Below are 24920 nucleotides of genomic sequence, written 5' to 3' on the forward strand. Positions count from 1 at the left end.
AGGTTTGATGATCTATAGCTTAAATAACTATTTCTAAGTAAGTTTTATATTCATGTTGAGTAGAGCAGAGTAAACGCCCAAAGGCCTCCAATCTCTAACTTCTGATAACTTCTATTTTTTCCTCCTTATATTTACTCATGAGACCTCGGAGCCCCAACCCCCAAGCTGTTCCCGCTTCCCATCCCCATGTCTGGGGTGTGTGGGCAGCCACCACCAGCATGTGTGCCCTAGAGTGGGCAGTAAAGGAAAGAGCTGACCTAACTTTGGTGGCACACAGGGGATGCACAAGGTGGGACTGGGCACATCCCAGAATAAAAAACAAAAAGGAAAGAAATCTAGCAGTGAGGCTCCAGAGGGAGTGCACAGAAGTCCATGCAAGGCTTGCCATGTACAAATCCATTTTGCTGTGGTGGTGACCTTAGGAAGGCGGGCCACCACCAACAAGTGCCAGAGTGCGGGGAGCTGTAGAAGCCCCTGTGCCCCCAGGTGTCTCAAGGACCCTCTCACAAAAGGTAACCCTAGATTAAGAGGGTCAAGGAGAAAATACACACTGAGCCCTGCCTAAGATTTTCAAGCACTCTCCAGGCTGGAGTTCCAGCTCTACAGCTGGGAGAGCAGTGCAGAGCCCTCTGGGGGTTGAGATTATGGCTGCAGTTTCCGTGGCCTCAAGATGATTAAAGAAGACACACAGGAATGATGGATTTGGAAAAATGCTTTTTTCAAAGATTGTTGTTATAAGGTTTTGAACAATGATTTTCTGAAAAGAGTTCTTCATGAGGGTTTGGCAATGCTTTCTTTAAAAATATTATTCACCATGAGTTTAGGAAATGCTCGATTCAAAGATGTCAATGACAATGCTGTATTTAAAGGGATTTTAATGCTGATAATGATTCATATTCCTGAAAGGCGGCAACATTTTATTAATGATGACGTGAGCACCTAATTGCAATGGCTGATTATTCGTTATAAGTGCAGAACAGCAAATCATGATTTATTCTTGATAATGTGCGCACATGATTGGAATGCTTGACTCTTCATAATATATGCAGAGGGATTATGGTTGCTGAAGTATTACCATGACGGGATTCTACTCTTGCACTGTGATAATATTGACCCGATGTAAGCTGATGCCCCTTTTTATGGGTATGTACTATATCGTATATGAAGGGGGACTGTGAATTTTGGGGTCATGACCTTTTACGGGTCAAATGTAATGATGTTACATTCCCTGCAGCCTTATGTGTATTTTTTAATTACTGCATTGTATTGAGTATTGTGAGTGCAATAAATGTACCTTTACTTTTCTAAAAAAAAAAGCGCAGGACATTTATTGAGCGTTATTATTGCGTGCCAGCGAATGATGATTACTAGCCCACACTACTTCCTTTCAGTAGACCTTTGGACCGCTCTGCTTCGATGCCCTGAGAGAGTTAAGCGCTACAATGGGTGTCTGGTTCCCTGTGGTGGGTGAATGTAGACCATTACATGTGCAGGTCACACAACTAACGGCCCGTTTCCCCACACACAATATACTTCAAACAGAGGGATACTCACACTGACAGTGATAGGATGTAGCAGAGGAATAGACCACTTCCTGTATTGTCTAGAAAGATTCATGCCTGGCAGGTATGTGAGTGGGAACCTACTATTAGTTGGAGAGGATTCACAGGAGTACAATATGGAAGTTTTGGAAAGTTGCATTAAATGTGTGTAAGATAGTAAAATTCATCCCAAGAAAGAAAAACTGAGTTAAAATGGTGAAACACATGGGATAATGTACCTCCTGCTGTATAAAGATTTTGCAAGTCACAAGGAGTACCATGAACATTTAGAGGAACGATACCACAGGCCAAGGGCATGTAAAAAGTCTAGAATCTTTGAGGTGGCTTGCGATATACTTAAAATGCACAATGTAGACCATTTTATTGCATATAATACATGGTCACACCATCATCCTTCCTACAAATCTCATACATCTATGCTGTCTAATCTTGCTCCTTCATATTAAAGAGGTCGTATGGTTGCAGACATGAAGAGAAATAGAATGATCAGTAGTGCTATGTTAAACCCACCAATAGGCAGCTAGTAATTTGCTGCACAAATATATCTTAGAATCAGTTTAATGTGAATTAGATTTTTAAAAAATGCTGTAGGTCAATATGAGAGCTGATATTTCTGGGAAGGAAAATAAATATGCTGCTAAAAAATCTCTCCTTTCAGTGTATCCCTGTTCAGTTTTTAGAAAATCAGATCCTACAAGTAAAAGTCAGTTCTTGCTTTCTTTGTTTAAATGCAGCTACAAAGAAGCTCTATGGCCTGCCTTTCACCTCGGCTGGTGGCAGTATCCAATATAATGAGATATCACAATTCAGCTATAGTAAGTTATTAAAGTTGACAGTAACATCTATTTATTATTACAAAATACTGGTTTTTATACTGGGATTGTAGGCCTCCATGAGGCTGAAGACTCCTTTGGTCACTGCGATGCCTTATATAAAGGCGGTGAATCAGCTGTTCCCAGCATGTAATAGTTCATATGTGTGAGTGAATGCAGAGTGGCTGTAAAGCACTGATTGATGTGCCATCTCAGAGCACTGTGCAGCATTTAAAAGAAGGAGAGGTAGCAGTATACAAGGTACTAGTCAAGGATAAGTGAAACAAGCACCTTTAGAGTTTCCTTTAAAGCTAAAGTAGATTATTTCTGTGAAAAAGTCTATAAGCAGTTGATTCCATAGAAGGAGCAGAGAGGGACTGTGGGAACACTTCAGGCCTGAGTTAGAGTGTGGGTAGCTATAGAAAATCCACCACATCTAGGAAACCCATGCAGCAAAATACAACAAAATGCTGCTGGCGGAATACCTGCCAAATGTTGACGCTAGAAATGTATCCTGGGGAGGAGGGTGCGTGGAGGGTGAACCTGGTCAGTGCCCAAGTATTCTGTCTCCTTAAGATGAAGTGGGTCTTTGTCAGCATTTTAGGTAAGCAATACTTCTCTTTCCAGGAAAATCTATCTATTTACCTGCCAGTCCCTTAGGAAAGGAGTATCACCATAATTTTCTTGGCAGTCTTTCATGAAGTGATCTCGGCTCATTACTCTCCCTACATTGAAAGTAAGATGCTAAGATCCATGCCCCTCTCCCATCTGGAGGAATTAACTCCACCCCTACAAGGAGACCCTGATAACTCTCTGCCAGGAGTATATCTACCACATGACACACCATAAATAGGGCACATATGCCTCCAGAGGGTTGTACATGAATCTGAAATTTTCTCTTTAAATTCTTCACACACCCCTCTGAGACCCTCTGTGTGATGGAAATGGAAGGTACCTGTCGTTCAAATGTCAGAACAGCATCCTCCATGTGCCGCAAACTCTCTTCCCTCCTCTTTTGTGCCTCCTCCACTTTCTTCACTGTCTGCCTCCTCTGCATCCATTTCAACGCAAGGAAGGTTGTGGCTGAGACACAGAGGAGGGCAAGCACCAGCTGAGGGTCCAACATGCCCTGGGGAAGCATCTGTTTCAAATTGACGGGGATCATGGCTGATTCCTTTTGTTTCTTTCCCACTTCTGCTCAGTGACTGTCCTTTTCAAACGATCAGATGGTGTTGGGACACAGCACTTACGGCAAAGTGCTGCAGAAAGTGTAGAACCCAAACAATGAGAAAGGGACGAAAATAGCATGTGGGCGATGAAGCATGCAAGAATTTCGAGAGATGGATTTATTGGCCAGCGAACATTTCTTCATTTCAGTGTCTGAGCCAGACTTTTTTTAACCACAGAGATTGCTACATCCTCAAATGACCTCCATTTAAGGAGGTCTTGGACTGGCCCTCCCCCCTTTTGGTCAGAGATGTGATTAATAAAACTGTAGCTCTGTGCCAAATTTTGGCTGCTGAAGGCTTCTTTGCGCAAAACTGTTATTACAGATTGTAATTTGAACCAAGTGCATTTAAGCGTAAATGTTCAGAATCCATGTTTATATACAGTTTCTTAAACAAAATCCTGACATATGGCCAATGCCATACTTACTCAGGACTAGCTTATAAACTCAAATCCACCTCACTCTGCAGGAGGTGTTGACCAGAAAGGGGCAGTAGAGGCATTCACTGTAGTGTCATGGCAGCCCATCCTGCTCTGAAGGGAGCCCCCAAAGCCTGCAGCCTACCGCAAAATATAAGAGTGGCAGAATAAGGCAGTCCAGTCCTGCTCTTACCATGTAGAGACCCATGCGTTGTTTTAATCACTGGGAAGACATGACCAGGGCCTACATCCATACATTATGGCTAGAATCAACAGTCTCACAAAGCAACCATAGACAAATCCAGTAGGCCTGGCTTTTATATAAGTGTTTAACCACAAAAGCACACAACCTATGAGCATGATGAAACACATAATTTCCATAAATGTGCATAGCGTCCTAAAGACCTTGGGCCAGATTCATTAAGGTTTTGTGTAACCCTTGCATCACGCAAGGGGGTCAAGGGCGACACAAAACCTAAGTAAGATTTAGCTAGCCATGCAAGGCTATTTTGCGTGGCACTGAATGGCAGGAAAAACTCTGGAGTAACGCAAGGCAGCACAGAGCACTGCCTTGCATGACTCTGCCCCAGTGAGGCATTCCATGGGTGGAACGTGGGTCTTCCCATGCATCCACCCATGGATTTTGGTGCATTCTCAGATTTACCATGAATGGCATACCTGGGAATGTGTCAAAAGGCTACGCCTCACCAGGTGAGGCACAACAAGGAGACATGTCTTTATTTCTCCTTATCGTTTCCTCTTCTTATGTGTGCTGCATTCTACAGCAGACACAGATAGAAGAAAATGCCTCTGAGGATTGTTGTTGTGCACGAATGTGCATGCAGGCACCCTTGCACCATGATGCAAGGGTGGCTGCGTTGGTGCTAGGCTGCTAATTGTGCATCAGTGTATGCAGAGGACAAGAATATGACATATCTTGAGAGATATGGTGCTTTCTTGCCCTCTCTCTTTCATGCAGCATAGCGCTCAAGGTGTCTTGCTGCATTGCACTGCTTGAAAGTTTGATAAATATGGCCCCTTGTGTTAAGGATCTGTTGACTTCCATCTGACACTAATACAGCCTGGACCTTCTTTGGATGTCCTTTAGACCTGCTCTGTAGGTTTTAGAAAGTAACCCAAAAGGGTTCAATAATCATGAAGGTTAGACTTTTGGATCCCATGTGTGAATGGTCTGTTGGAGTGACCTTCCCTGTACAGACCACTTGTAATGAAAGCTATCCCGATCTTCATGGAAATCGACCCGAAGAAAGTCCTTTTATATTACCCCTACATGATTTCATCAACATTAATGATGCACGGTGCTCTTTAACTGGTCTTTAAGGTTTGCATGTGTGTTCAAGCAGAAAAAGGGTATGTGGCTGCTAGGACATGCTGTTAAGGATTTTATCCTGGCCTGTTGGTTACAGGAATGTTAGGTTGTTTGTGTAAAGCTTGGCTATTTCACATGACTGGATATTGGGAAAGAATTCTCAGCTGTGCTCAGCCTTAGATAACAAGACAAGCCAAAAGTAGCATGTGATCAAATCTAGAGAAACTAAGCATATGTCCAGGGTACATACCAGTTTGCATCTAAAACGGGCAGGCTACTCTAAAAACCAACATTGTGAAAGCAAATTTAACAAGTTAATATATTTTTATTTACATGTCTATCAATTTGTAGATCATTAAAGCCTTTCCGTTTATCCAAATGCTGTCACCCATAGTAATTGTCCGGTTATGAACAGTTTCAACTGAAACCAATTTAAGCATATGTGTATGGACAGTTTATAAATACATGCTTTATTAACCATCTATCAGGCAGGATGTAGCATAGTGGTGTTTTAATTCACAGGTATCACATTTTACACATCTCAAGTTAACTCTTTACTGTACTATTTGTCTGGCAACTTTAAACCTTTATTTAAATTATAACTGACAAAGCAAGAATGTAAATGTTCCTTCCCGGCTGCCCTCCAGAAACAGCCTTTGTTTGGTGATGCCCCTCAAGGGGTGGCGTCCAGCCTAGATTACACACAAAAGGGTATGAGGCTGGGCCTTACCTGAAGGGTCTCCTTCACTTTGCATGCAGTCCCGCCCCTCCACCTTCCCTATCATTTTCCAAGGGGCAATACTTTTGTACATTTAATAAGCAGCTCCTTGCTAACAAAGGGAGCCCTGGACCCATCACATTAACCTCAGTGTCAGGACCTCCACCCTCCAGCCACAGGAATGCAGGCAATAGACTTCTGCTGTCTGGGGAAGTTGTCCTTGCCTTCCAGTTCATACGATTCTACAACAAGGGGCATCCAAAGGGAACACACCTTGCATTTATAATAAATGAAGTCAGCCAAACCTGGGGATGAATATCTCTTTATCATAATCACATTATTTACCCATATATTTTATCACATTTCTATGATCTTGGGTTCACAGTTTCTTTTCAGAACAGCCTAAAACTCTTGATATTTCCAAGTAGTTTACTTCATGTTTTGAACCCCTAAGCTTGCTCGAATGGTGGTCTAGTGGTAGCATAGCAGTGGACAGACTATTCGGCTGATTTAAGCGCCTATCGAACTTACCTGATATATCACTATCTTCACATGCGAATTATGCTGTTTCTATAAAGACTTTCGTATACTCAAATTGCATGCTATCTCAAAAAGCATCCTCGTGTTTCTGAATCCTGCATGAAAAACTGACCTTCACTTAAATGTCAGATTGCCATTTCTCCTTTTTTTCTTATAAATGCACCTCTTTTTCCCTTCCATCCCTGGAATCCCTCCTCTCTCTCAGTACAACCTCTCTAAGTCACATGCATTGCTGCCTTAATGTCTCATAGTGCATTACTGTAAATTGCCCCTAACTCATTTCAAAGATCACAACCTCTCCTGTTTTTTAAAGTCATACTTCTGTGACCTAGCAATACCAAATCTCCTCTAGCTCATCTTTTAACCCCTCCATCTCACATACCCCATCTTCCCACTGATGATCACAGCAAACTCCGATTGATTTTAATCTGCCATAAATAAACTGGAATTAATAAATGGAATGGGTTGCTTGAGCATTCAAGACTTATCCCAATATGTAAAAGTTCTGGGCTAACCACAATCATTGGCTTCAGGAGCAGCGTGCTGACCAGCATATAGTGCTTCAACACCAAGCTGTTAATTATCGGTGAATGCAATGTCAATGTACGGCATGATATATGTAAGGATAAAAACGTCAATACCAGTAAATGCAATGTCAATGTATGGCATAATCTATGCATGCATAGCAATGTCAATGCCAGTAAAAACGGTGTTGATGTATGCTATGACAAATGTACGCATAATAATAAGAATGTCTGAAAATATGATATCAGTTACCGCCATTTCATATGTACCGTAATAACAAACTCATATCGCTGCTGTCAAATTCACCCAAGATGAGCTCCCCATCATCCCTGAGTCAGAGATACGTGGTCAGACAGACCCTGCGACCCAAAACCAAGTTTACCAATTGATAGGTCATAGGTGGGGTTACACTTAGCCTGAAGACAAACATGCAAACAAGGTCCAGGGAGATTGGCCCAAATAAAACACGTTTGGCTAAAGGCTCACATTCCCAAAATACTGCAAAGTCAGATGCCACATGCAGTTAGGAACACTCAGCCAATTAGAACACAGCATGCACACCACACGCAGTGAACTCACGCTCCCCATGCTGGACATCTGCACATATACGCACCGGCCCTGTTTGGTCTCCACGAGGTTGAAATCGACCGTGTCACTCTATCATATAGTTGTATTTATGGTTAATGACTAGGCTTGTATCTACATGCTTTACAAGAATGTGTTATTGTTTTAGTGTATATCAAGAACTGTCTATATTCCAAAACATGACACAACACAACTCTGTTGATGCTCTCCCGACCGCTGTGTTTAATTATAGCAACTTGTTACTGTTTTGCCAAACGCCTCTTGCCTTTTCATTTTTTCTAGGTAAATTCATATCCGACCAACAATGCCATTGGTGGTAGGCACTATATGTACAGTGACACCCATTTTCACAAGGTCCAATACACATTCAGATGCCCCTAGACACATACAAAAAATATATGTAAGCATGTGTGCACACTAACCACAGTCATGTATAACCATATGCAGTCTGGGGCAGAGCAAGAGAGCCCAAGTTAAGTTCATGTGCCCTCAGGAGCAGTATATGATGTGTGTGAAAAGTAGATTATTAGTTTGTGTGGATGGGAGTTTACTACAGTAATAATGGGAGCTATTTTGCTAGGCCCAGTAACCGTTAATTTATTTAAATCTTAGCTTTAACCCTTCTAGCAATGCCACAGAGCATACAGACTTGAGTTGAGAAAATGTATAAAGCATTTAAAAGTTCCAAACGAGGGGGGCGTGGCCACGCTGTCTATGGAGTAAGACGCGCGTTGCCGGGGCTCCGGGCCGCCGCCCGGGTGAATTGCATTGAAAGGTGCCACAGCGACTGGGGTGACGACTCCAGCGAGGGCGAGTAGGCGGCGGAGAGGAGCGGGCTGCTGCCGGTTGGCTCGGGGAGCCCTGTGTTGCCTGACTGCGGCGTCTGTGCCCGCGACTGCGGAGCGGCCCTGGCCGAAGCGGGTGCGTCCGCCATTTTGAGCATCCCTCGCTGGCGTGCCGAGGAACGGCTGAGTGGAGGGGCCGGGAGCCGAGGCCTACCGGAGGGGCTACCCGGACTGCCGGAGCGGCGACGAGGTGACTGGAGGTGGCGGAGCGGCGCACTTGGGGTCGGCGGCACTGGAGGGGCGGCCCTGGCTGGTGCGGGAGCGTCCGCCATTTTATGACCCGCGACCCTGCTGAGGTGTGGAGGAGAAGGTCGGCGCTGCCGGGAGCCGAGGACAGAGGAAGTGCGAGCAGCCCAGGCTGAGCTGCAACGGGCGAGAAGTGCCGGAGGCCCGGGACCCTTGTTCGGCTGCGGGGGCGGAGCGGCTGTAGACGCGGGGAAGACCGCGGCCGCTGCAGTGGGGCCTGCCCTGGTGGACGCTGCCTATCCCGAGACCGGCGGAGCTGCTGGGACGCCCGGACCTGCAGAGGGATCTGTATCTGACCGTCCCTTGCTGGTGAGCCGGTGGGCGCTGGAGACTGCCGGAGGAGATATCCTGACACCTCGACGAGATGGCCGGGCAGTAACGGAGCGGCGCTCCTGGGGATAGCGGCGTTGGAAGGGCGGCCCTTCACTCTCTAACCCCGGCCCTGCTGCGATCTGGAGGAGGAGACCTATGCTGCCTGGAGCTGAGGACCTCTGGGGTGCAGCGCGAGCATATCGGACTGAGGTGAGGCGGGCTGGGGGCACCTGAGGCCTGACTCCCTTACCCTGAGGACTACTGCGGGGGTGGAAGGCCCGAAGAGGCGGGGAAGGCCTGCCCTGGTGACCTGGTGAGTGCGGCCTGCCCCGGAGCTGCGGGGGAGCCGGAACCTGCGGAGGGGCTTGGACTGGGGCATGCGACTTGTGCCTCCTGCTGGGGACGACTCGGTCTGAGCATGACCCTGAACCTGACCGGAACCACTTAGGCGCTTGGTTGATACCCCCCGGCGCGCCCTGATCACGCCTGGCAAGGCGAGCCCCTGACCTGCTTTGGGGCAGCGAGGCCCCGGCCGACTGGGACCGCCCCTCCTACCTGAGCGGAGCGGCGTAGATTTGGTGGGGCCCGCGCTTGCTGTTGGGCCGGGCACCCCTGGGGGTGCGGAGAGGACATTGGGGTGGGAGTGGAGTGTACTGCCGCCTTGGGGACTTGGCGATATCCGATGGCCGAGAGGGCGAGGCCTCGGGACGGAGGCTCACTGGACCGGTGACTAGCTACGTATACGTCTTGAGAGTGGTCGCTGCCGTTGCGGGCCCTGGTATCTCCGGTCTCGCTTGGTCTGGGGTCTCAGCCTAGCAGCGCTGCAGCCTGGGCTGGTGGCCTTCGGCCCTGAAGCGGAATGTGGACTTTGGACCGAGCACTCCGTCATACTACTTGAGGGTCGAGGGGTGCTGGTCGGCTGGTTCGGGGGTTGCGGCGGAGTGGACGGACCCTGGGCGGACTAGTCGGGCTGCTGTGGTGACCCTACTATCGAGGTGCAGCAGGGCCGCAGAATGACGCGCACTAAGCCGGGGAGGGAGCCGCCGGCGGCCTCTAAGGATACCACCGTGAAGGAACTTTGGAGTAAGCCCGGTGCGGCGCTGGCGGGGACCCCGTCGTCGGGGGCGGGGGCCTCGGCTGAGCCAGTGACGCAGTCCTTTATGGCGCTCTTTATGCAGGATCTCAAGACTGAAATCGGCTCGCTGCGCACAGAGGTCCAGGCATGCGTTAAGGAGCTCCGGAGGGATGTGGGGGAGCTTGGAGACAGGGTGGATGATGTGGAAAAAACCCTGGATGCCCGCACGGAGGATCAGGAACACCTGTGGCAGCGGATTGCGACCCTGGAGGAACAGCACATTGAGCTCCAGATCCGACAGGAGGATTTGGAAAACAGGGGGCGATGCAACAACATCCGCATTCGGGGCGTCCCGATTGGAGCAGAAGGAGAGGACATCATGACCTTCGTGGCGGATCTCCTCCATGAACTCCGGGGGGACGATGACGCCTCGCCACCGGCCCTGGATCGGGCGCACAGGGTCTCTGGGCCGCCTGGGAGACCTGGCCTTATCCCTGACATTCTGACACGGGTACACTTCTTTGTGGAAAAGGAAGCCATACTGAAGGCGACTAGGGACAGACCCGACATCAAGTACAGAGGCGCCCCGATCCAGCTTTTTCAGGACTTTGCCCCCACGACCCTCAGGCGCCGGAGGGTTTTTAGACCGATCACTGACAAATTGAGAACCCTCAACATCCGCTACCAGTGGGGTCATCCCTTCGCCCTCATATTCCAATGGGAATCCAGGTGCCGGGTGCTGCGTTCATATCGGGAAGCTGCGCAGTTGCTCCGGATCCCGGACACCCCGCCGGCGAGCCCATCGCGGCGTGCTGCTGGGCCCCATGTTCCGCTCAAGCCTAGCTGGTCCAGGGTGCGCCGCCCGGGGAGACCTCTCTCCCCTGCTACAAGCAGATCGTCACAGGACAAACAGGATATCATACAACATATCCGGTCATTGGAAGGACCTGCACAGTTGCGGCATTGTTCCTACTGAGGGCCCCCCGGGACGGGGGGGTTTGCAGCCTGTCCGCCCAGTGACTATCTCGACCCCGCTTCCACGCCACGACCACTCTGTGTGGGTTATGAGCGACATCTGCCCTTTTCGACACTGCTTATCCATGCAGGTGGCGGTGGCCCGGAGCTACCCCTGGCACCATTGACGTATGACGACGGTGATGATGACCCCCCACACCTATTCTTGGGAGAGTGACATCTCCGGGATGGCCTGTGCCGCTGTGCCTGGCCACTCCCTAGACTGGAATAGGCCTCGTTGGCCCTGTTGGCTGTTTTGTTGTGTTAGTTATTCCCTCAGATCCTATCCTTCCCTTTTCCCCCCATTCCTTATCCTACCCCTCTGGCGGGGGGGGGGCACGGGGATGCCCGGGGGACCTTTGTGGAGCTATCAACACCAGTAGACCAGTTACCATGACCACTGTACCTTCCTGGAAGGTTGTATCCCTGAATGTGACAGGGCTTAACTCACCGAACAAACGGCACCAGATTTGGCAATATCTGTTGCAACAGGGCCCTGATATCATTTTCCTGCAGGAGACTCATCTCCTTAAAGCTGATGTGGCTCGAATGGCTCACCCTCGTTTCCCTCATCGGTTTTGGTCCTCGGCAGCCACCAAGACGGCGGGGGTAGCCATCTTCTGTCGGGCGGGTTTCTTGCAGGGCGATGTGAAGGTACTTCGGGACACTGAGGGCCGATTCTTGAGGGTTCAGCTACTGAGAGGGCACCGCGCTCTCACGCTCTGCAATTTATACGCCCCAAACCAGGGTCAAGACGCCTTTCTGCGCCGGATAATTCGGGAGCACCTCGAGCCGGTGGGTTCTGACATCATCGTCGGGGGTGACTTCAATTTGGTGTGGGACGTGGAGCTAGATCGCTGTGGGGGAGCCTTTCACGGGGTGGGGGCCATGTCCGCAACAGTGAAGAAATCCCTTGCTGCTCTAAACCTAGTAGATATCTGGCGCTACCATTCCCCGGGACTCAAGGATTACACCTATTACTCCCACGCGCACTGTTCCTACTCACGCATCGATATGCTGTTTGTCTCCCATCTATTGCTTAAGGACACCATATCGGCGTCCCACTCTAGTATCTCGGTCTCTGACCATGCCCATGTGGAACTGTTGCTTCACGAACGCCTCGCTCGCTCACCTCGTTCGCACCGATGGCGGTTCCCGGATCATGTGCTGCGGGACCCGGTTGATAGGGAGGAAATTCAGATGGCCATCCTGGCATATTTCGAGAATAATGACATCTCGGGGACTCCTCTTCCTCTTGTGTGGGACGCCTTTAAGGCTACGATACGGGGCAACCTCACAGCTATAGCCGTCGCTCGGGCGCGGGAGGCCAACCTCTATGAAACTAAGCTCGCGCGCGAAATCAAGACGCTGGAAAAGATGGACCATGAACGTCCCTTAGCAGCTCATAGGCGGCGGTTAGCGGTACTTCGGGGCCAGCTTCGCGTGCATAGGACGAATAAGGCGGAACAGGCGTTACTCGCGCTCCGGCAGCGTTATTACGATGGCGGCGATAAAGTGGGCACTGTCCTCGCGAGGCGCTTGCGCGCGCGGGCGGCCAAGGCCCATATTGCAAAGCTACAGGGGGCAGGGGGAGCCTGGGCGACCACTGAACCTGCAAAACTTCAAGCGTTCCACGACTACTATTCCTCTCTATATGCGGGGGACCCTCCGGAGCCTGAACTGATATCGGCGGCTTTGAGCGAATGCGATTGGGAGCCACTGAGTAAACCTCATTCCGAGCTTCTGGAGGAGCCCATCACTCTGGAGGAAATCGCGGGAGCTCTGAGTGACCTCCCATTAGGCAAAACGCCCGGGCCTGACGGGCTCCCGGTGTCATTCTTTCATACCTTCCTGCCGCAGATACAGCCATACCTTCTCCGTCTGTTCAACTCATTTGCGGACTCTGGGGGACCATCTTCGGACATGGCACTGGCAGAGATAGCCCTCATCCCGAAGCCGGGAAAAGACCACACTCTCTGCTCCTCCTACCGGCCCATAGCCCTGCTCAACACTGATCTCAAACTGTATACCAAAATACTAGCCAAGCGGCTCTGTGCTCACTTGCCCGCCCTTATTGAGCCAGACCAGGTGGGGTTTATCCAACAACGCCAGGGTGCGGACAACGTACGTCTCATAGCCCACATTGTGGGGAAGGCCCGACACTGGGGGATTCCGGCTTGTCTTCTGTCACTCGACGCTGAAAAAGCGTTTGACCGGGTGGACTGGGCGTTCCTTCGAGCAGTTTTACGGAAGATAGGGATTGGACCTAAAATGGAGGCGCGCATCATGGCCCCTTATACCTCCCCTACAGCTAGAGTGCGAGTGAATGGTCAACTCACGCAGCCCTTTCCCATTTGCAGGGGCACCCGACAGGGTTGCCCCCTATCACCCCTGCTATTTGCCCTAGTGGTCGAGCCGCTCGCCATCCTCATCCGTCAATCCCCGGCTATTAAGGGCATTTCCCTTCGGGGCCGGGACCATAAGATCGCCCTTTTTGCCGACGACCTCCTACTCACGCTATCTGACCCCTTACACTCGCTCCCGGCGGTACACTCGCTGCTTCAAACCTATGAGCGCGCATCCGGGCTTAAAATAAATCATTCCAAGTCCTGGGCGCTTAACCTCACGATTCCAGAGGAGGAGGTAGAGGTGTTACGGACTTGCGTACCTTATCAATGGGCGAGCAGATCGGTGAGATACCTTGGCCTTAACTTGACCCCGGACTTAGCCACCTGGACGCAGGCCAATTGGCACGAGTGCAAACGCTCGGTCTTGGAAGACTTGCGCGCCTGTAAGACTCTCTCGCTCTCCTGGCTAGGCCGGCTTAACGCACTCAAGATGTCCGTGTTGCCAAAGATCCTCTACCTTTTTCAAACGCTGCCGACGCCCATCCCTGAACATCAAATCCAGGGGCTGCAACGTGAATTGATCTCCTTCATCTGGGGAGGTAAGAAACCGCGATTTTCCAATAAAGTTTTGAAACTCCCCCGGGACAGGGGTGGTCTTGCTTGCCCCAACCTCCTGGATTACTACTGGGCGTCGCACCTCCGCTTCATTCTCGAATGGGGAGCGTGGGAAAGCGAAAAAGTTTGGTTCCACATGGATCGGGCAGTCACGTGTCGCCCGATCTGGGACCACGCATGGTTGCCCCGAGCGGTGCATCACCGCAGTGCGTACATGGCGGTCCCCACTAAGACGGTCCTGGAGATCTGGGATAGGGTGGCAGTTCGTAGGGGGCTTACCACTTTCCCCTCTCCCCACACCCCTACCGCTCGCAACCCACAGTTCCCGCCTGCATGTCGCCCTCCCTACTTCGAAAACTGGACCGAGTCCGGTTGTCGGACGATTAGAGACCTTGTTGTGGGGAGAGAATTCAAAACTTTTGCCCAATGCCAACGGGAATTCGGACTGGCGGACACGGATAAATTTCAATATATACAACTTCGACACTGGGTGCAGGGCTTCGCCCTGGCTCAGGCGGCCACACGGCCATACACCCAGTTCGAGCAATTGGCGCGTACCTTTGGCACCTATAAGGGTTTAATCTCCCGCATTTACAAAGTACTCCAGCATACACGGCGTCTTGACCCTCACCCATACCAGGTGCGGTGGCAGAGCCTCTCTGGCTCCGATATTGCACCTGCTCAGTGGACGCGACTTTGGCGCGATATTCCCAAAACGTTTCGTAGCATTCCCCAACAAGAATCGGCCTACAAGGTGATGACCCAGTGGTACTATACCCCTGCCCGACTCCAGAAGATGTTCCCTAAGGTGTCCCCGCTCTGCTGGCGCTGTACTCAAGCGCTGGGGGACTTCATCCACATTTGGTGGGCGTGTCCACTTCTGACTACCTACTGGAAGGAGGTCCTCAGCCACATTAAGCGTGTGCTGGGCTACCCCCTGCCAGAGGATCCGCTCACGATAGTGTTGGGTCTCCGACCAACCTCTCGGCGGGCCATGACGGGCCGCGACTGGTGCTTGAGCCTCCACATGCTGGGAGCAGCGAAGCAAACAGTAGCACTATATTGGAAGAAGACGGAGACGCCCTCCATTAGTGTGTGGTTTACACGCCTGTGGCAGGTGGTGGCAATGGAGCTGCTAACGGCCCGCCTTCAATTTAGGGACACCAAGTTTCGGACCCTCTGGAAGCCCCTAGTAGATCACTTAGGGAAGATAGAGCATGCTCGGCTACAACCTCCGCGATTGAGGGCCCTAAAGCTGTTCGATGATGAGATTTGCCCGATTACCCCGGGAATACTCTTGAGGTCCACAGTGCGGTCGCCCTCCCCGTCGGAGGGTCCCTAACTCCTGGGGCGTGCAATGGGGTCCTGCTCTCCCACTACCTTTCTACACATCACTACACGAGTGCTATGGGCCCTCCGAGGGCAATCCCTCTAGACTAGGGGAGGACAGCTGTATGCAGGTAACAAAGATGTGCACCCCTTGCCCTCCCGCCGGGCCCACTTCCCCTCCCCCCAGCTTTCCCCCCCCCCTCTTTTCCCTCCTACCATCTCTATTTACTGGTTTGTTTTCTTTTCAGGGATTATTGAGGTTGAGCGCTGTGACATTCTCAGGGTAATCTTGAGCGGTAGTGCCGGCCCCCTAGCACCAGACTTCCTGAGGGCTGCGGGTTAGATGGGATGCCCCATACTGCACTGTAAGAGCTATATGTATCGTACTGAACAGCGCTGACATAGGCCTGGCCCAGTGCACATTGGTCGCTTGCCCTGCGCATAGTAGCGTGGGTGCTGGCTTGGGGAAAACGCCAGCTATATATGGCCTAGAGCTAGACCCCTGTCTGTAGATAGTCTGCAACGCCTACTGCTCCTGTACTCTATGGTTTCTAGACCTGAGTGAACGCGGCTATAGACTTGCTTTGGGGCAATAGGCGAGTCCTATGAGATAATCTGAGCCCTGTTGTAGCTGACAGGGCGATGGTGCAAGTATCCTAATGAATGTACATGTGGAGGGGATAATAGGACGTAATGTTTAGTGAGTTGGGGGATGACATCATGTTTAGTGCCTACCCCTGGGCATGGGAAGTGCGCTGCTTGAGCCCCGCTCTATTCTACTGCATTTGCCTTGTAAAGCGATGATTCTTGCTGCCGGCCGTAATGGTTGTAGGCGTACAGCTGTGTACTGTGACTAATCGCACCTCTTAATAAACAAAAAGTTGGTTACAAAAAAAAAAGTTCCAAACGAGTTGAAAAGTCAAAAATCACGATACAATAAAAGTCCCACTCCAATTTATAAAAAAAAGAATAATTGAATGAGCAAAATGACACCAAATTGACAAATCAAATTTCAAAAGCTTTATTCGACAGCATGTCATAAAAGCAAATACATCCTAACAGTTCCATAAATACTAAGGTAAAATAGTTTAAAAATACATTAAATCATTATGCTGGCGAATTACATCAAATAAAAACATCATCGAAAGTAAAAGATCATAATGATCAAACATTAAATATGATCAATAGACATTACTTGGTGGCAAAACACTCATTGATCAGCTTCAGTGGATTTCAAAGTACGAAGGCGCAATATCCAAGCCCACCCCAAAAATTTAGCAACGGCAATTACCAAGCAGGGGGTGCAATCAGATTCAAAAATTCTTAGAGCTTCCTTATAGCTACGTGTTCCCAAATTTAGGCATACTGGTTTTATCCATCTACGGCGGGGGGCAATATAGAGCGGACACACAAACAACAAATGGCCGGCATCCTCAATCAAGTCTGAACAATGATGGCATTTATCGTCCATTGGGATTGACCATTTATGGGTAAAAGCTTTTACAGGGAGGGACCCTACTCTGAACTGGAAATACAATTTCCTGTCCATTGGGCTCTCTATAATATCCCAATATGCCTCATAAGATGGTAAGGATTTTATGTCAAAAAAACGGCCAGTCAAATTTGAGCCTAGGCCAGTATAAGAGGCAGATGTTAGGGTCATATCCCAATACAATTTCTTAAGGATTGACTTTGATGGGATACTTGCGCTGTTTGCATCATTCCATAAAGACCCTAGCTCCAGTTTTATGAGCAGGTTCTTAATTTCTTTAAGCCAAGTAATCGAATGAAAACAATCAGCCCTGATTATGTCCTTCAGGGCACTAGCGTAATGTTCAAGTTCCGGCGTTGTCATGATCCGCCGCCAGTAGAGAAGTGGACGTAATCGTGCCAAATCCTCAATTTTTTTCCTCCCTAAGTCATATTTTAGTGGGATCGTAGGGGTACTTTGGGGAACGCCTGTTAGGCTGCGCAGAAATTTATTTTCAGCCAGCTGTAAGCTACTTAGATTTGCAAACCCCCATAACTCTGAGCCATACAGCGATGCACTAATAACTTTCATATTATAGATTTCTAAGGCAGGCCTAATTGGCTTAGTCAATGAAGATCTGTGTTTGGATAAAATTGCACCTGCAAGCTGGTGGAATTTTAGGACAGTCATATCTATATGATTAGACCATTTCATATTATGTTGTAGCGATATTCCAAGATATGTAAAAGCCTCGACCTGCTCCAATGGAATACCATTGTATTTAATTACCCCTTTAGAGCTTTTCCGTTGGTTTAGACACATAAATTTGGTTTTAGAGGTGTTTATCTCTAAGCCCCGATCCTTGCAAAATTCAGCGAATACATTTAAAGCTTTCTGTAATCCGCTTGGGGTTCGTGAAACCAACAACGTATCGTCCGCGAACATGAGAACAGGCACTTTGGATCCTGCTAAGATTGGGGCGTCAGTAGGGGATTTGGCAAGGTAATCGACAATCCCATTAATGTATAAAGAAAACAATGTCGGTGCCAGGACACATCCCTGTCGAACACCCCGTTCAACAGGAAATGGGTCCGTCACCTCCCCCTGGCTGCCCCATCTAATTTGCGCAAAATTGTTCTGATGTAAGCGGACGAGTAAGGTTAGTAATTCCGGGGCCATGCCAGCCTGGGCAAGAACCTCCCAAAGTTTGTGGCGAGGAACCAGGTCGAATGCTGATCGCAGGTCAATGAAAACTGCATAAAGAGTCCCTTTGGACAACTTCACATTCCTCCAGTAGAGAGCTAAAAAGTAAAAAACCTGATCAATAGAACTGGTGCAAGGTCTAAATCCGGCTTGGTATGGTGACAAAATGTTATTATCCTCAACCCATGACTGGAGTTTATTTTGTACCAATCGACCTATTAGTTTTTGTACTGAGTCTATGAGACTAATAGGTCTATAATTACTTGGGAGTGATTTGTCACCCTTTTTATAGACCGGGATTATTTCTGCACCTGTCCATGAGGGAGGGACAGGTGCGCCCATAGCCACTGAATTTGCTAGCCACTGGAGGTATTGGCACCAAGATAATCTATCTGTTAAAAACACATCCGCAGGAATACCATCCATTCCAGGTGCGCGCCCCGCTGTTATACTGTCCAAAGCTAGGTTGACCTCTTTAATTGAAAACACTTGTGTTTGGAAATAAACAGTAGGAGGAAGTGATTGCTCTTCTGCGGAAGGGACAGAAGCATACTGTGGTTTAAAAAAGTCAACCCATTGGTTTTTTGCCACGTGGTTTTGTGGGGAGGATGCAGAACCACCTCTACCCCACTTTAATGTGGCCCAAAATCGTTTTTGGTCTTTGGCCAAGCATGCGGATTTCAAGTCCTGCCACTGATTTTCGTCCCAATCCTTCTTAGCTATTACCTGAGCTTGCCTATAGAGCTTCCTGGCAGATCTCACATCGTCCGCTATTCCTGATCTCAAAGCAACACTCAGGTTCTTGCGGGCTGTTTTACAGGATTTATTAAACCACCCCTCTTCAGGTGGACAACCCTTAGTTTTTTTCCCACTACTAGGGGGTTTCATAAAAAACCCTTGCAGTTTAGTAAAGAAAATGTTATGAGCCTTGAGCATCACTAAATAGAAATCCGGGTTGGTAGATTTAGGGGCTAGATTGGTCACCTCACAGATGACAGTTTCCTTGAGATCATTTAAGGTTTCCGCCTTCTCAACAAATCTATCCCATTTGACGTGACGCATGTTGTTTGATGTGACAATGTCCATAGTTACTTTCCCCCCCTCTATTTTAGTTTCTCTCGGGGTGTTTGGAAGATGTAACTTTAGATACAAGGGATTGTGATCACTTTCATCCCGCGTGATTACTGACATGTCTTTCAATCTGCTCCATACTCTAATATCCACCAATATGTAGTCGATTCGACTGGCAGACCTTCCATTATCAAAAGTATTCGCACCCTGCTGATCTGATTTAGTGCGCCCATTTGCGGCTCTAAGCCCTCTTTCTAGACAAAGAGCCTTGAGTTGGATGGCTGCAGCGGACCATTTCTTAACTGAGGGAAGGTCCAACTGGGGAATACCCCACCTATTGTCCTCTTCAATAGCAAGGAATCGGTCCTCCGGACCAAGGGGCTCAAAGGTTGTATTAAAATCTCCTCCCACAATTTTTATAATCTCATGGGGGAGCACTGCAAGCTGGTGATCCAGGACATTTATCACCTCTGGTGAGGAGCCCCCAACCATCCCTCGAGCATAGATGTTAAAGATAGCCATGCTGTTATTGTTAGGCCATTTTAGAATTAGAGACATAACATCTAACGATGGGAGATTAGGTTGAGTGATTTTGCAGCATAGTGACTGTCGTACCCATATTATCAAACCACCAACTGGTCGGCCTTTGGCTTTTTTAGTGGCAGGTACACAAAAGTTTAGAAATCCAGGGCGGAAGACTGGGGCCACAGACCAAGATTCTTGGAATAAAATAATGTCAAATTGATCCACAAAGCTACTCCATACACCGGAATGCAACTTGTTATTTATTCCTGCAATATTCCAGGATAGGATGGCCAGCTCTGGGTCTGATACGAAAGGGCAAGAAGAATGTTTAATCGATGGTCCTAAAGTCTCACCAATTCCCATGTCCTGGTAATCACTAGCGGGACTTAGGTTATCTGAAGCAAGATTTGTCAGTGAATCAAATTCTAGGGGTTCATGTAAAATATTAGTCTGTAGGTCCTGTGTCTCACCAGATTTCTTACCTAGACAAGCAGTGGTAGCACTTGGGTCTGCTGATAAAACACTTTCAAAGGAGTTAGATGCTAGGCACATCCCACCGGGACTATTTGAGGGCTTAGACCTCAGTGGGTCCATGACAGCTTTACAAGTTCTTTGGTGGATCCCTATTATCTCAATAGCACTAGTACTAGCAGAAGGAGTGGGGTCTGCTACAATTACGGCCAACCCCATGTCCATATTCACCACATTAGGTCTATCTTTGAGTCAATCGCAGTCATTTAAGCCCGACAACACCTCAAACCTATTCTCCAGGCTTATGTTCCAGTTGCTGGTGGAAACGCTCCTACCCCCTTTACTTGGAGACAGTGTCCACCCTGGTCTTGATACTCCTTTGTGAATGACTCGATTTCTCATATAATAAAAATATTTAAGGGTTAACGGAACGATAACACCTTGTCTTTGTTGCGGGGGACTTAGGTTGGCCAAAATATCTGGGAGGACATGAGGATTGGAAAAATTTAATACCACACAATCCCCTTTGAATTTTTTCGGGTGATGCCCTAGCCATTGGACCCTTCTTGCCATAATTATTTCCCTGGCTAATTTCTGCTTACCCCAAGGAGACATCTTCATGTTATTCACCAGCCAATGCAGAGATTTACTGATCAAGGAAGATGTAGTTTCCGAGTTGTCAGTAGTCAAAACAGGGACATTGGCAAGTACCAATGTAAGAGGTTCTGCCTGGGAAATACATTGAAATTGGTTGTTTACTATCGGTGCCTTGGGTGTCTCTGTATTTACCTTTGGGAGATTTTTGTTAGTTCCAGGTGACAGAGTTGGGATGGTCGCTTGTGCGCCTCCTGTTTTCCCTTGCCCTCCATTTGGGGGTGCCCCCTTTAAGATGCGTATATTTGGGGATATTGGAATAGTTCTAGCGACTTCATCCACCGGGCTGTTTATTATGGCATTTAATCTAGCTATCTCTGCCATAAGGTGGTCGATTTTGGCTACCAAGGGGGTTATAATATCTCCTAATTTGGTATCTATCATGTCTCTAATCTTATCGGTGAGCTCAGTGTCTGGAATTATTTTGGAAACTGACCCTGGAGGATCTTCTTTGGTAGTACTTTTATTCACTATGGTGACCCTTTTCCTCCCTGGGCGAGACCCATTACTTTTAGATTGGGGCTTTCTGCATGCTCTAACTAGCCTACTTCTCAGGGGAGGAGCAGGCGACTGCGAGTCAGCTTCGGTAGCCGACTCGTCTATGTCTAATACAGATTCTAGTGGGGACTTGGAGGCTAGGGGTGGACAGGAGTCAGGTAGGTCACTGTCTACACTTATTAAGTCTAGGGACATACTACTTGTTGGCTGTAAGGGAGAAGCCAATAATGCGCCAGACAAAGGAATCAGTGGTGGAGAGCTAGGAGAACATGATAGCCCCAATGAAGCCCTCCTTTCATTATTAATTTTACTGACAATTTGGACCAAGTAGTTGTCCATGGTATTAGTCATTGTAGGATTCCTTGCTTTGGACATTGCATCCATATACAGCGACTATATACAAATAAATCTGGAGGTGATATCCCCAAGGGTGAAAAAGTTCGTCAATGTCAGTACCTGTTTTACGGCAGACCCAATAAAGTGGCTCAGTGAAACAGAAGACAGTAGTGTGGCCCGTCCCGTCCTCGCCCGACCACGGACGGCCACAGACGGTCCCGCCCTTGTCCCGGGCTTCGCCCGGGCTCGTTCCCGCGCGCGTTCCGCGCTGCGGAAACCGAGGCTGCAATTTGAGGAAGCAATGGGCGGGAGAGCAAATGGGCGGCCCTGAGCACAGGTGGAGACAGCAGAGGGCGCCTGGGAGAAGTAGTTCGCCTCCTTGTTCCTCCCTTCCGTGTTCAATCGAAGCGCCGGTGAAAATCCAATCGCGGGAGCTGGGTGGCCTTCAAAGCTACACCGCTAGCAACAATGTAGCAAGTTCCACAGTAACTGACAATGCGAAGCGGGACCCGCGTCAGCGGGTTCCGCGAGCACTTTTGAAGGTCCGGTAGGCGGGAGGGCAAATGGGCGGCCCTGAGCACAGGTGGAGACAGCAGAGGGCGCCTGGGAGAAGTAGTTCGCCTCCTTGTTCCTCCCTTCCGTGTTCAATCGAAGCGCCGGTGAAAATCCAATTATTATTATTTGGGATCTTGTAAAGCGCGAACTGTCGCCAATTACAGGCATCCTGGCGCTGACAGAGTCTGAGGAAGAAAGAAGACCACAGAAGACGAAAGGCTAGCCAGGGAACAGCCACGTTTTTACCTTTTTTCTAAAAGGCAAAAGTTCATCAATGTGTCTGATCTCATTGGGAAGGGTGTTCCAGAGTCTAGCAGCGGTGACCTCAAAAGATCTGCCTCCGGATCTGACCTTCTTGAAACTGGGAATGACCACCAGTTTGGCATCCGAAGATCGGAGAAGTCTAGTAGGGACGTACCACGTAAATTTAGATTGAAGAGGGACAGGGCCAGAGCCATGGAGGGCCCTAAACACAATACAGAGGGCCTTAAATTGCACTCTCTGTCTAAGAGGGAGCCAGTGCAGTTGTGCCAAGGCGGATAGTCCATGGGATCTCCTCGGAAGCCCCAGGGCTAGTTTTGCAGCCGCAGATTGGACTCTTTGGAGCCTGTCTAATAGGTACTCCGGGGCCCCTAACAGGAGGGCATTGCAGTAGTCCAACCTGCTCAAGATGGTACATCTAACTATTTGGGCGCGCGCCTGGGTGGGCAAGAGGGGCAGAACTTTCCTTAGCGAGCGCAGGATGGCAAAGCAGCAGGCAGAGGTTTTCTGGACATGTGTCTCCATGCTGAGCTTGTGATCAAGCATGACCCCCAAGTTACGGACCGAGTCTACAGGTTGTACATTAGAGGCTGTTTCCGGGGGCCAGAAGTTGCTAGGAAACGAACAGGGAATCCTCGAGCCACTATTAAAAAGCACCTCAGTTTTCCCTGCATTAAACTGGAGAGAATTGTTCTTCAACCATCTTGAGGTCTCCCGCAGGCAGTTGTGAAAGGTCTCTATGGAGATGGAGTCTTCTCCTTCCAGAGAGAGAATCATCTGCGTGTCATCTGCGTAGTTGATGGTTTTAATGCCGAAGCTTTTGATCAAAAGAATTAGTGGCCTAAGGTAGACATTAAAAAGTATTGGGCTGATAGCAGAGCCCTGTGGGACACCGTGCGCCACCGGAGAGAAAGCAGATTGAAAAGGAGGTAGAGATACTGCTTGTTGCCTGTCCTGCAGAAAAGAGTGGAACCACTGCAGAGCCGTATCCCTCACTCCTGCCTCCCATAAGCGTCTCAGTAAAATCCCATGATTCACCGTGTCAAAGGCGGCAGACATATCGAGCAGTATCAGAAATGATGCCTGACTTCTGTCTGCTCGCCTTTGTAGTTCGTTCATGGCGATAACCAGGGCTGTTTCGGTTCCGTGCGCAGGCCGGAATCCAAATTGGTCTCTGTCTAGTAATAGATGATGCTCCAGATGGTGGGAGAGGGTGTTACTGACCACCCGTTCCACTATCTTAGCAGGGAACGGCAGTAGTGAGATGGGCCTGTAATTTTTCGAACAGTCAGGGTCAAGGGAGGGTTTTTTCAGCAACGGGGAGACTAAAGCTTGTTTCCAGAGGGCAGGGACACTGCCAGTCAGCAGAGATTGCTGACAGATTAAATGGAGCGGGGGGAAAAGTTCTGCTTCACACTCTTTCCAGATTTTAGGGGGTATTGGGTCCAATGGGGACCCAGACACAATCCCTCTAGCTATTTTGGTAAAGATTTCAAAAGTTAGCGGTGGAAACCTGCAAAGGAGTTCTTCTGGGGACCGATGCATGATTAGTGCTTGATTCTCAAGAGTACCGGTGTTCATAGAAAAGGGATTACCTGCAATAGGAGAAATATCCAGTTCGTTAAGGATAAGTTCAATTTTCTCCTTGAAGAAGAAGGCCAAATTGTCACAGAGGTTCTGGGAAGGGACGATCAGGTTTTTACAAGACTCCGGGTTGGTGACGCTATTTAAGATGCTGAAGATACTCCTGGAATTTTTAGTAGTATTACAGATCAAGGAGGAGTAGTAGTCGGCTTTCGACTTTTTAATGAGAGTTTTGTACGCGTGGACCTTGGTTTTCCACGTGTCTTTACAAGTTATATTATACTCACGTCTCCAACTTCTCTCAGCTTGTTTACATTCAAGCTTTAATTGTTTTAGGTCAGAGTTAAACCAGGGAGCAGAGTCTTTGCCCCTACAGGTCCGGGTTTTGAGGGGGGCGTGGGTGTCGACCACCCTAGAAATATGAGAGGCAAGGGAATTGTAGTTGTCGGTTGTGCTTTTATTTGCATCAAAGATTTGTTGTAAATGGAACATTTCGCCCAAAGAGATATCACGTGAGAGAGCCCTCCAATCTCTGCATTTGATTACCTTAATCGGTGCCGGTACTTTGTAAGGGTCAGTCGTCTTATGAAGACAAAATTTAACCAGTGAGTGGTCAGTCCAATCCATTGGAAGAATATCTCCCATTACCACTAAGTCAGGTGCCGCAAAGATCAAATCAAGCAGATGACCGGATTTATGGGTAGCCTTGAAGGTCAGCTGCGAGAGGCCAAAGCTGTCGCAGGTAGAAAGTACATTCTTAAAAGCTACGTCAAGGGTACCGTTCTGCC

At 48.8% G+C, this 24920-nt stretch overlaps 1 protein-coding gene across 2 annotated transcripts in view; it reads right to left on the minus strand.

Moving 5' to 3' along the window:
• Window positions 1-24920, minus strand: part of LOC146835074 (vitamin D3 hydroxylase-associated protein-like) — a 305684-nt gene that overhangs the window by 273776 nt on the left and 6988 nt on the right. The window contains exon 1 of one of the 2 annotated variants that reach the window (XM_085602739.1): window positions 3330-3643. The exons of the other annotated variant lie outside the window; for it this stretch is intronic. Within the exon in view, the coding sequence (XP_085458865.1) occupies window positions 3330-3539 (210 nt within the window). The 5' untranslated portion in view covers window positions 3540-3643. Of the gene's footprint in view, window positions 1-3329; window positions 3644-24920 lie in introns of those variants that run through there. 2 annotated transcript variants of the gene reach the window in all.

This window comes from Triturus cristatus, chromosome 4_2, assembly GCF_964204655.1.
Source record: "Triturus cristatus chromosome 4_2, aTriCri1.1, whole genome shotgun sequence".
Classification (NCBI taxonomy): Eukaryota; Metazoa; Chordata; class Amphibia; order Caudata; family Salamandridae; genus Triturus; species Triturus cristatus.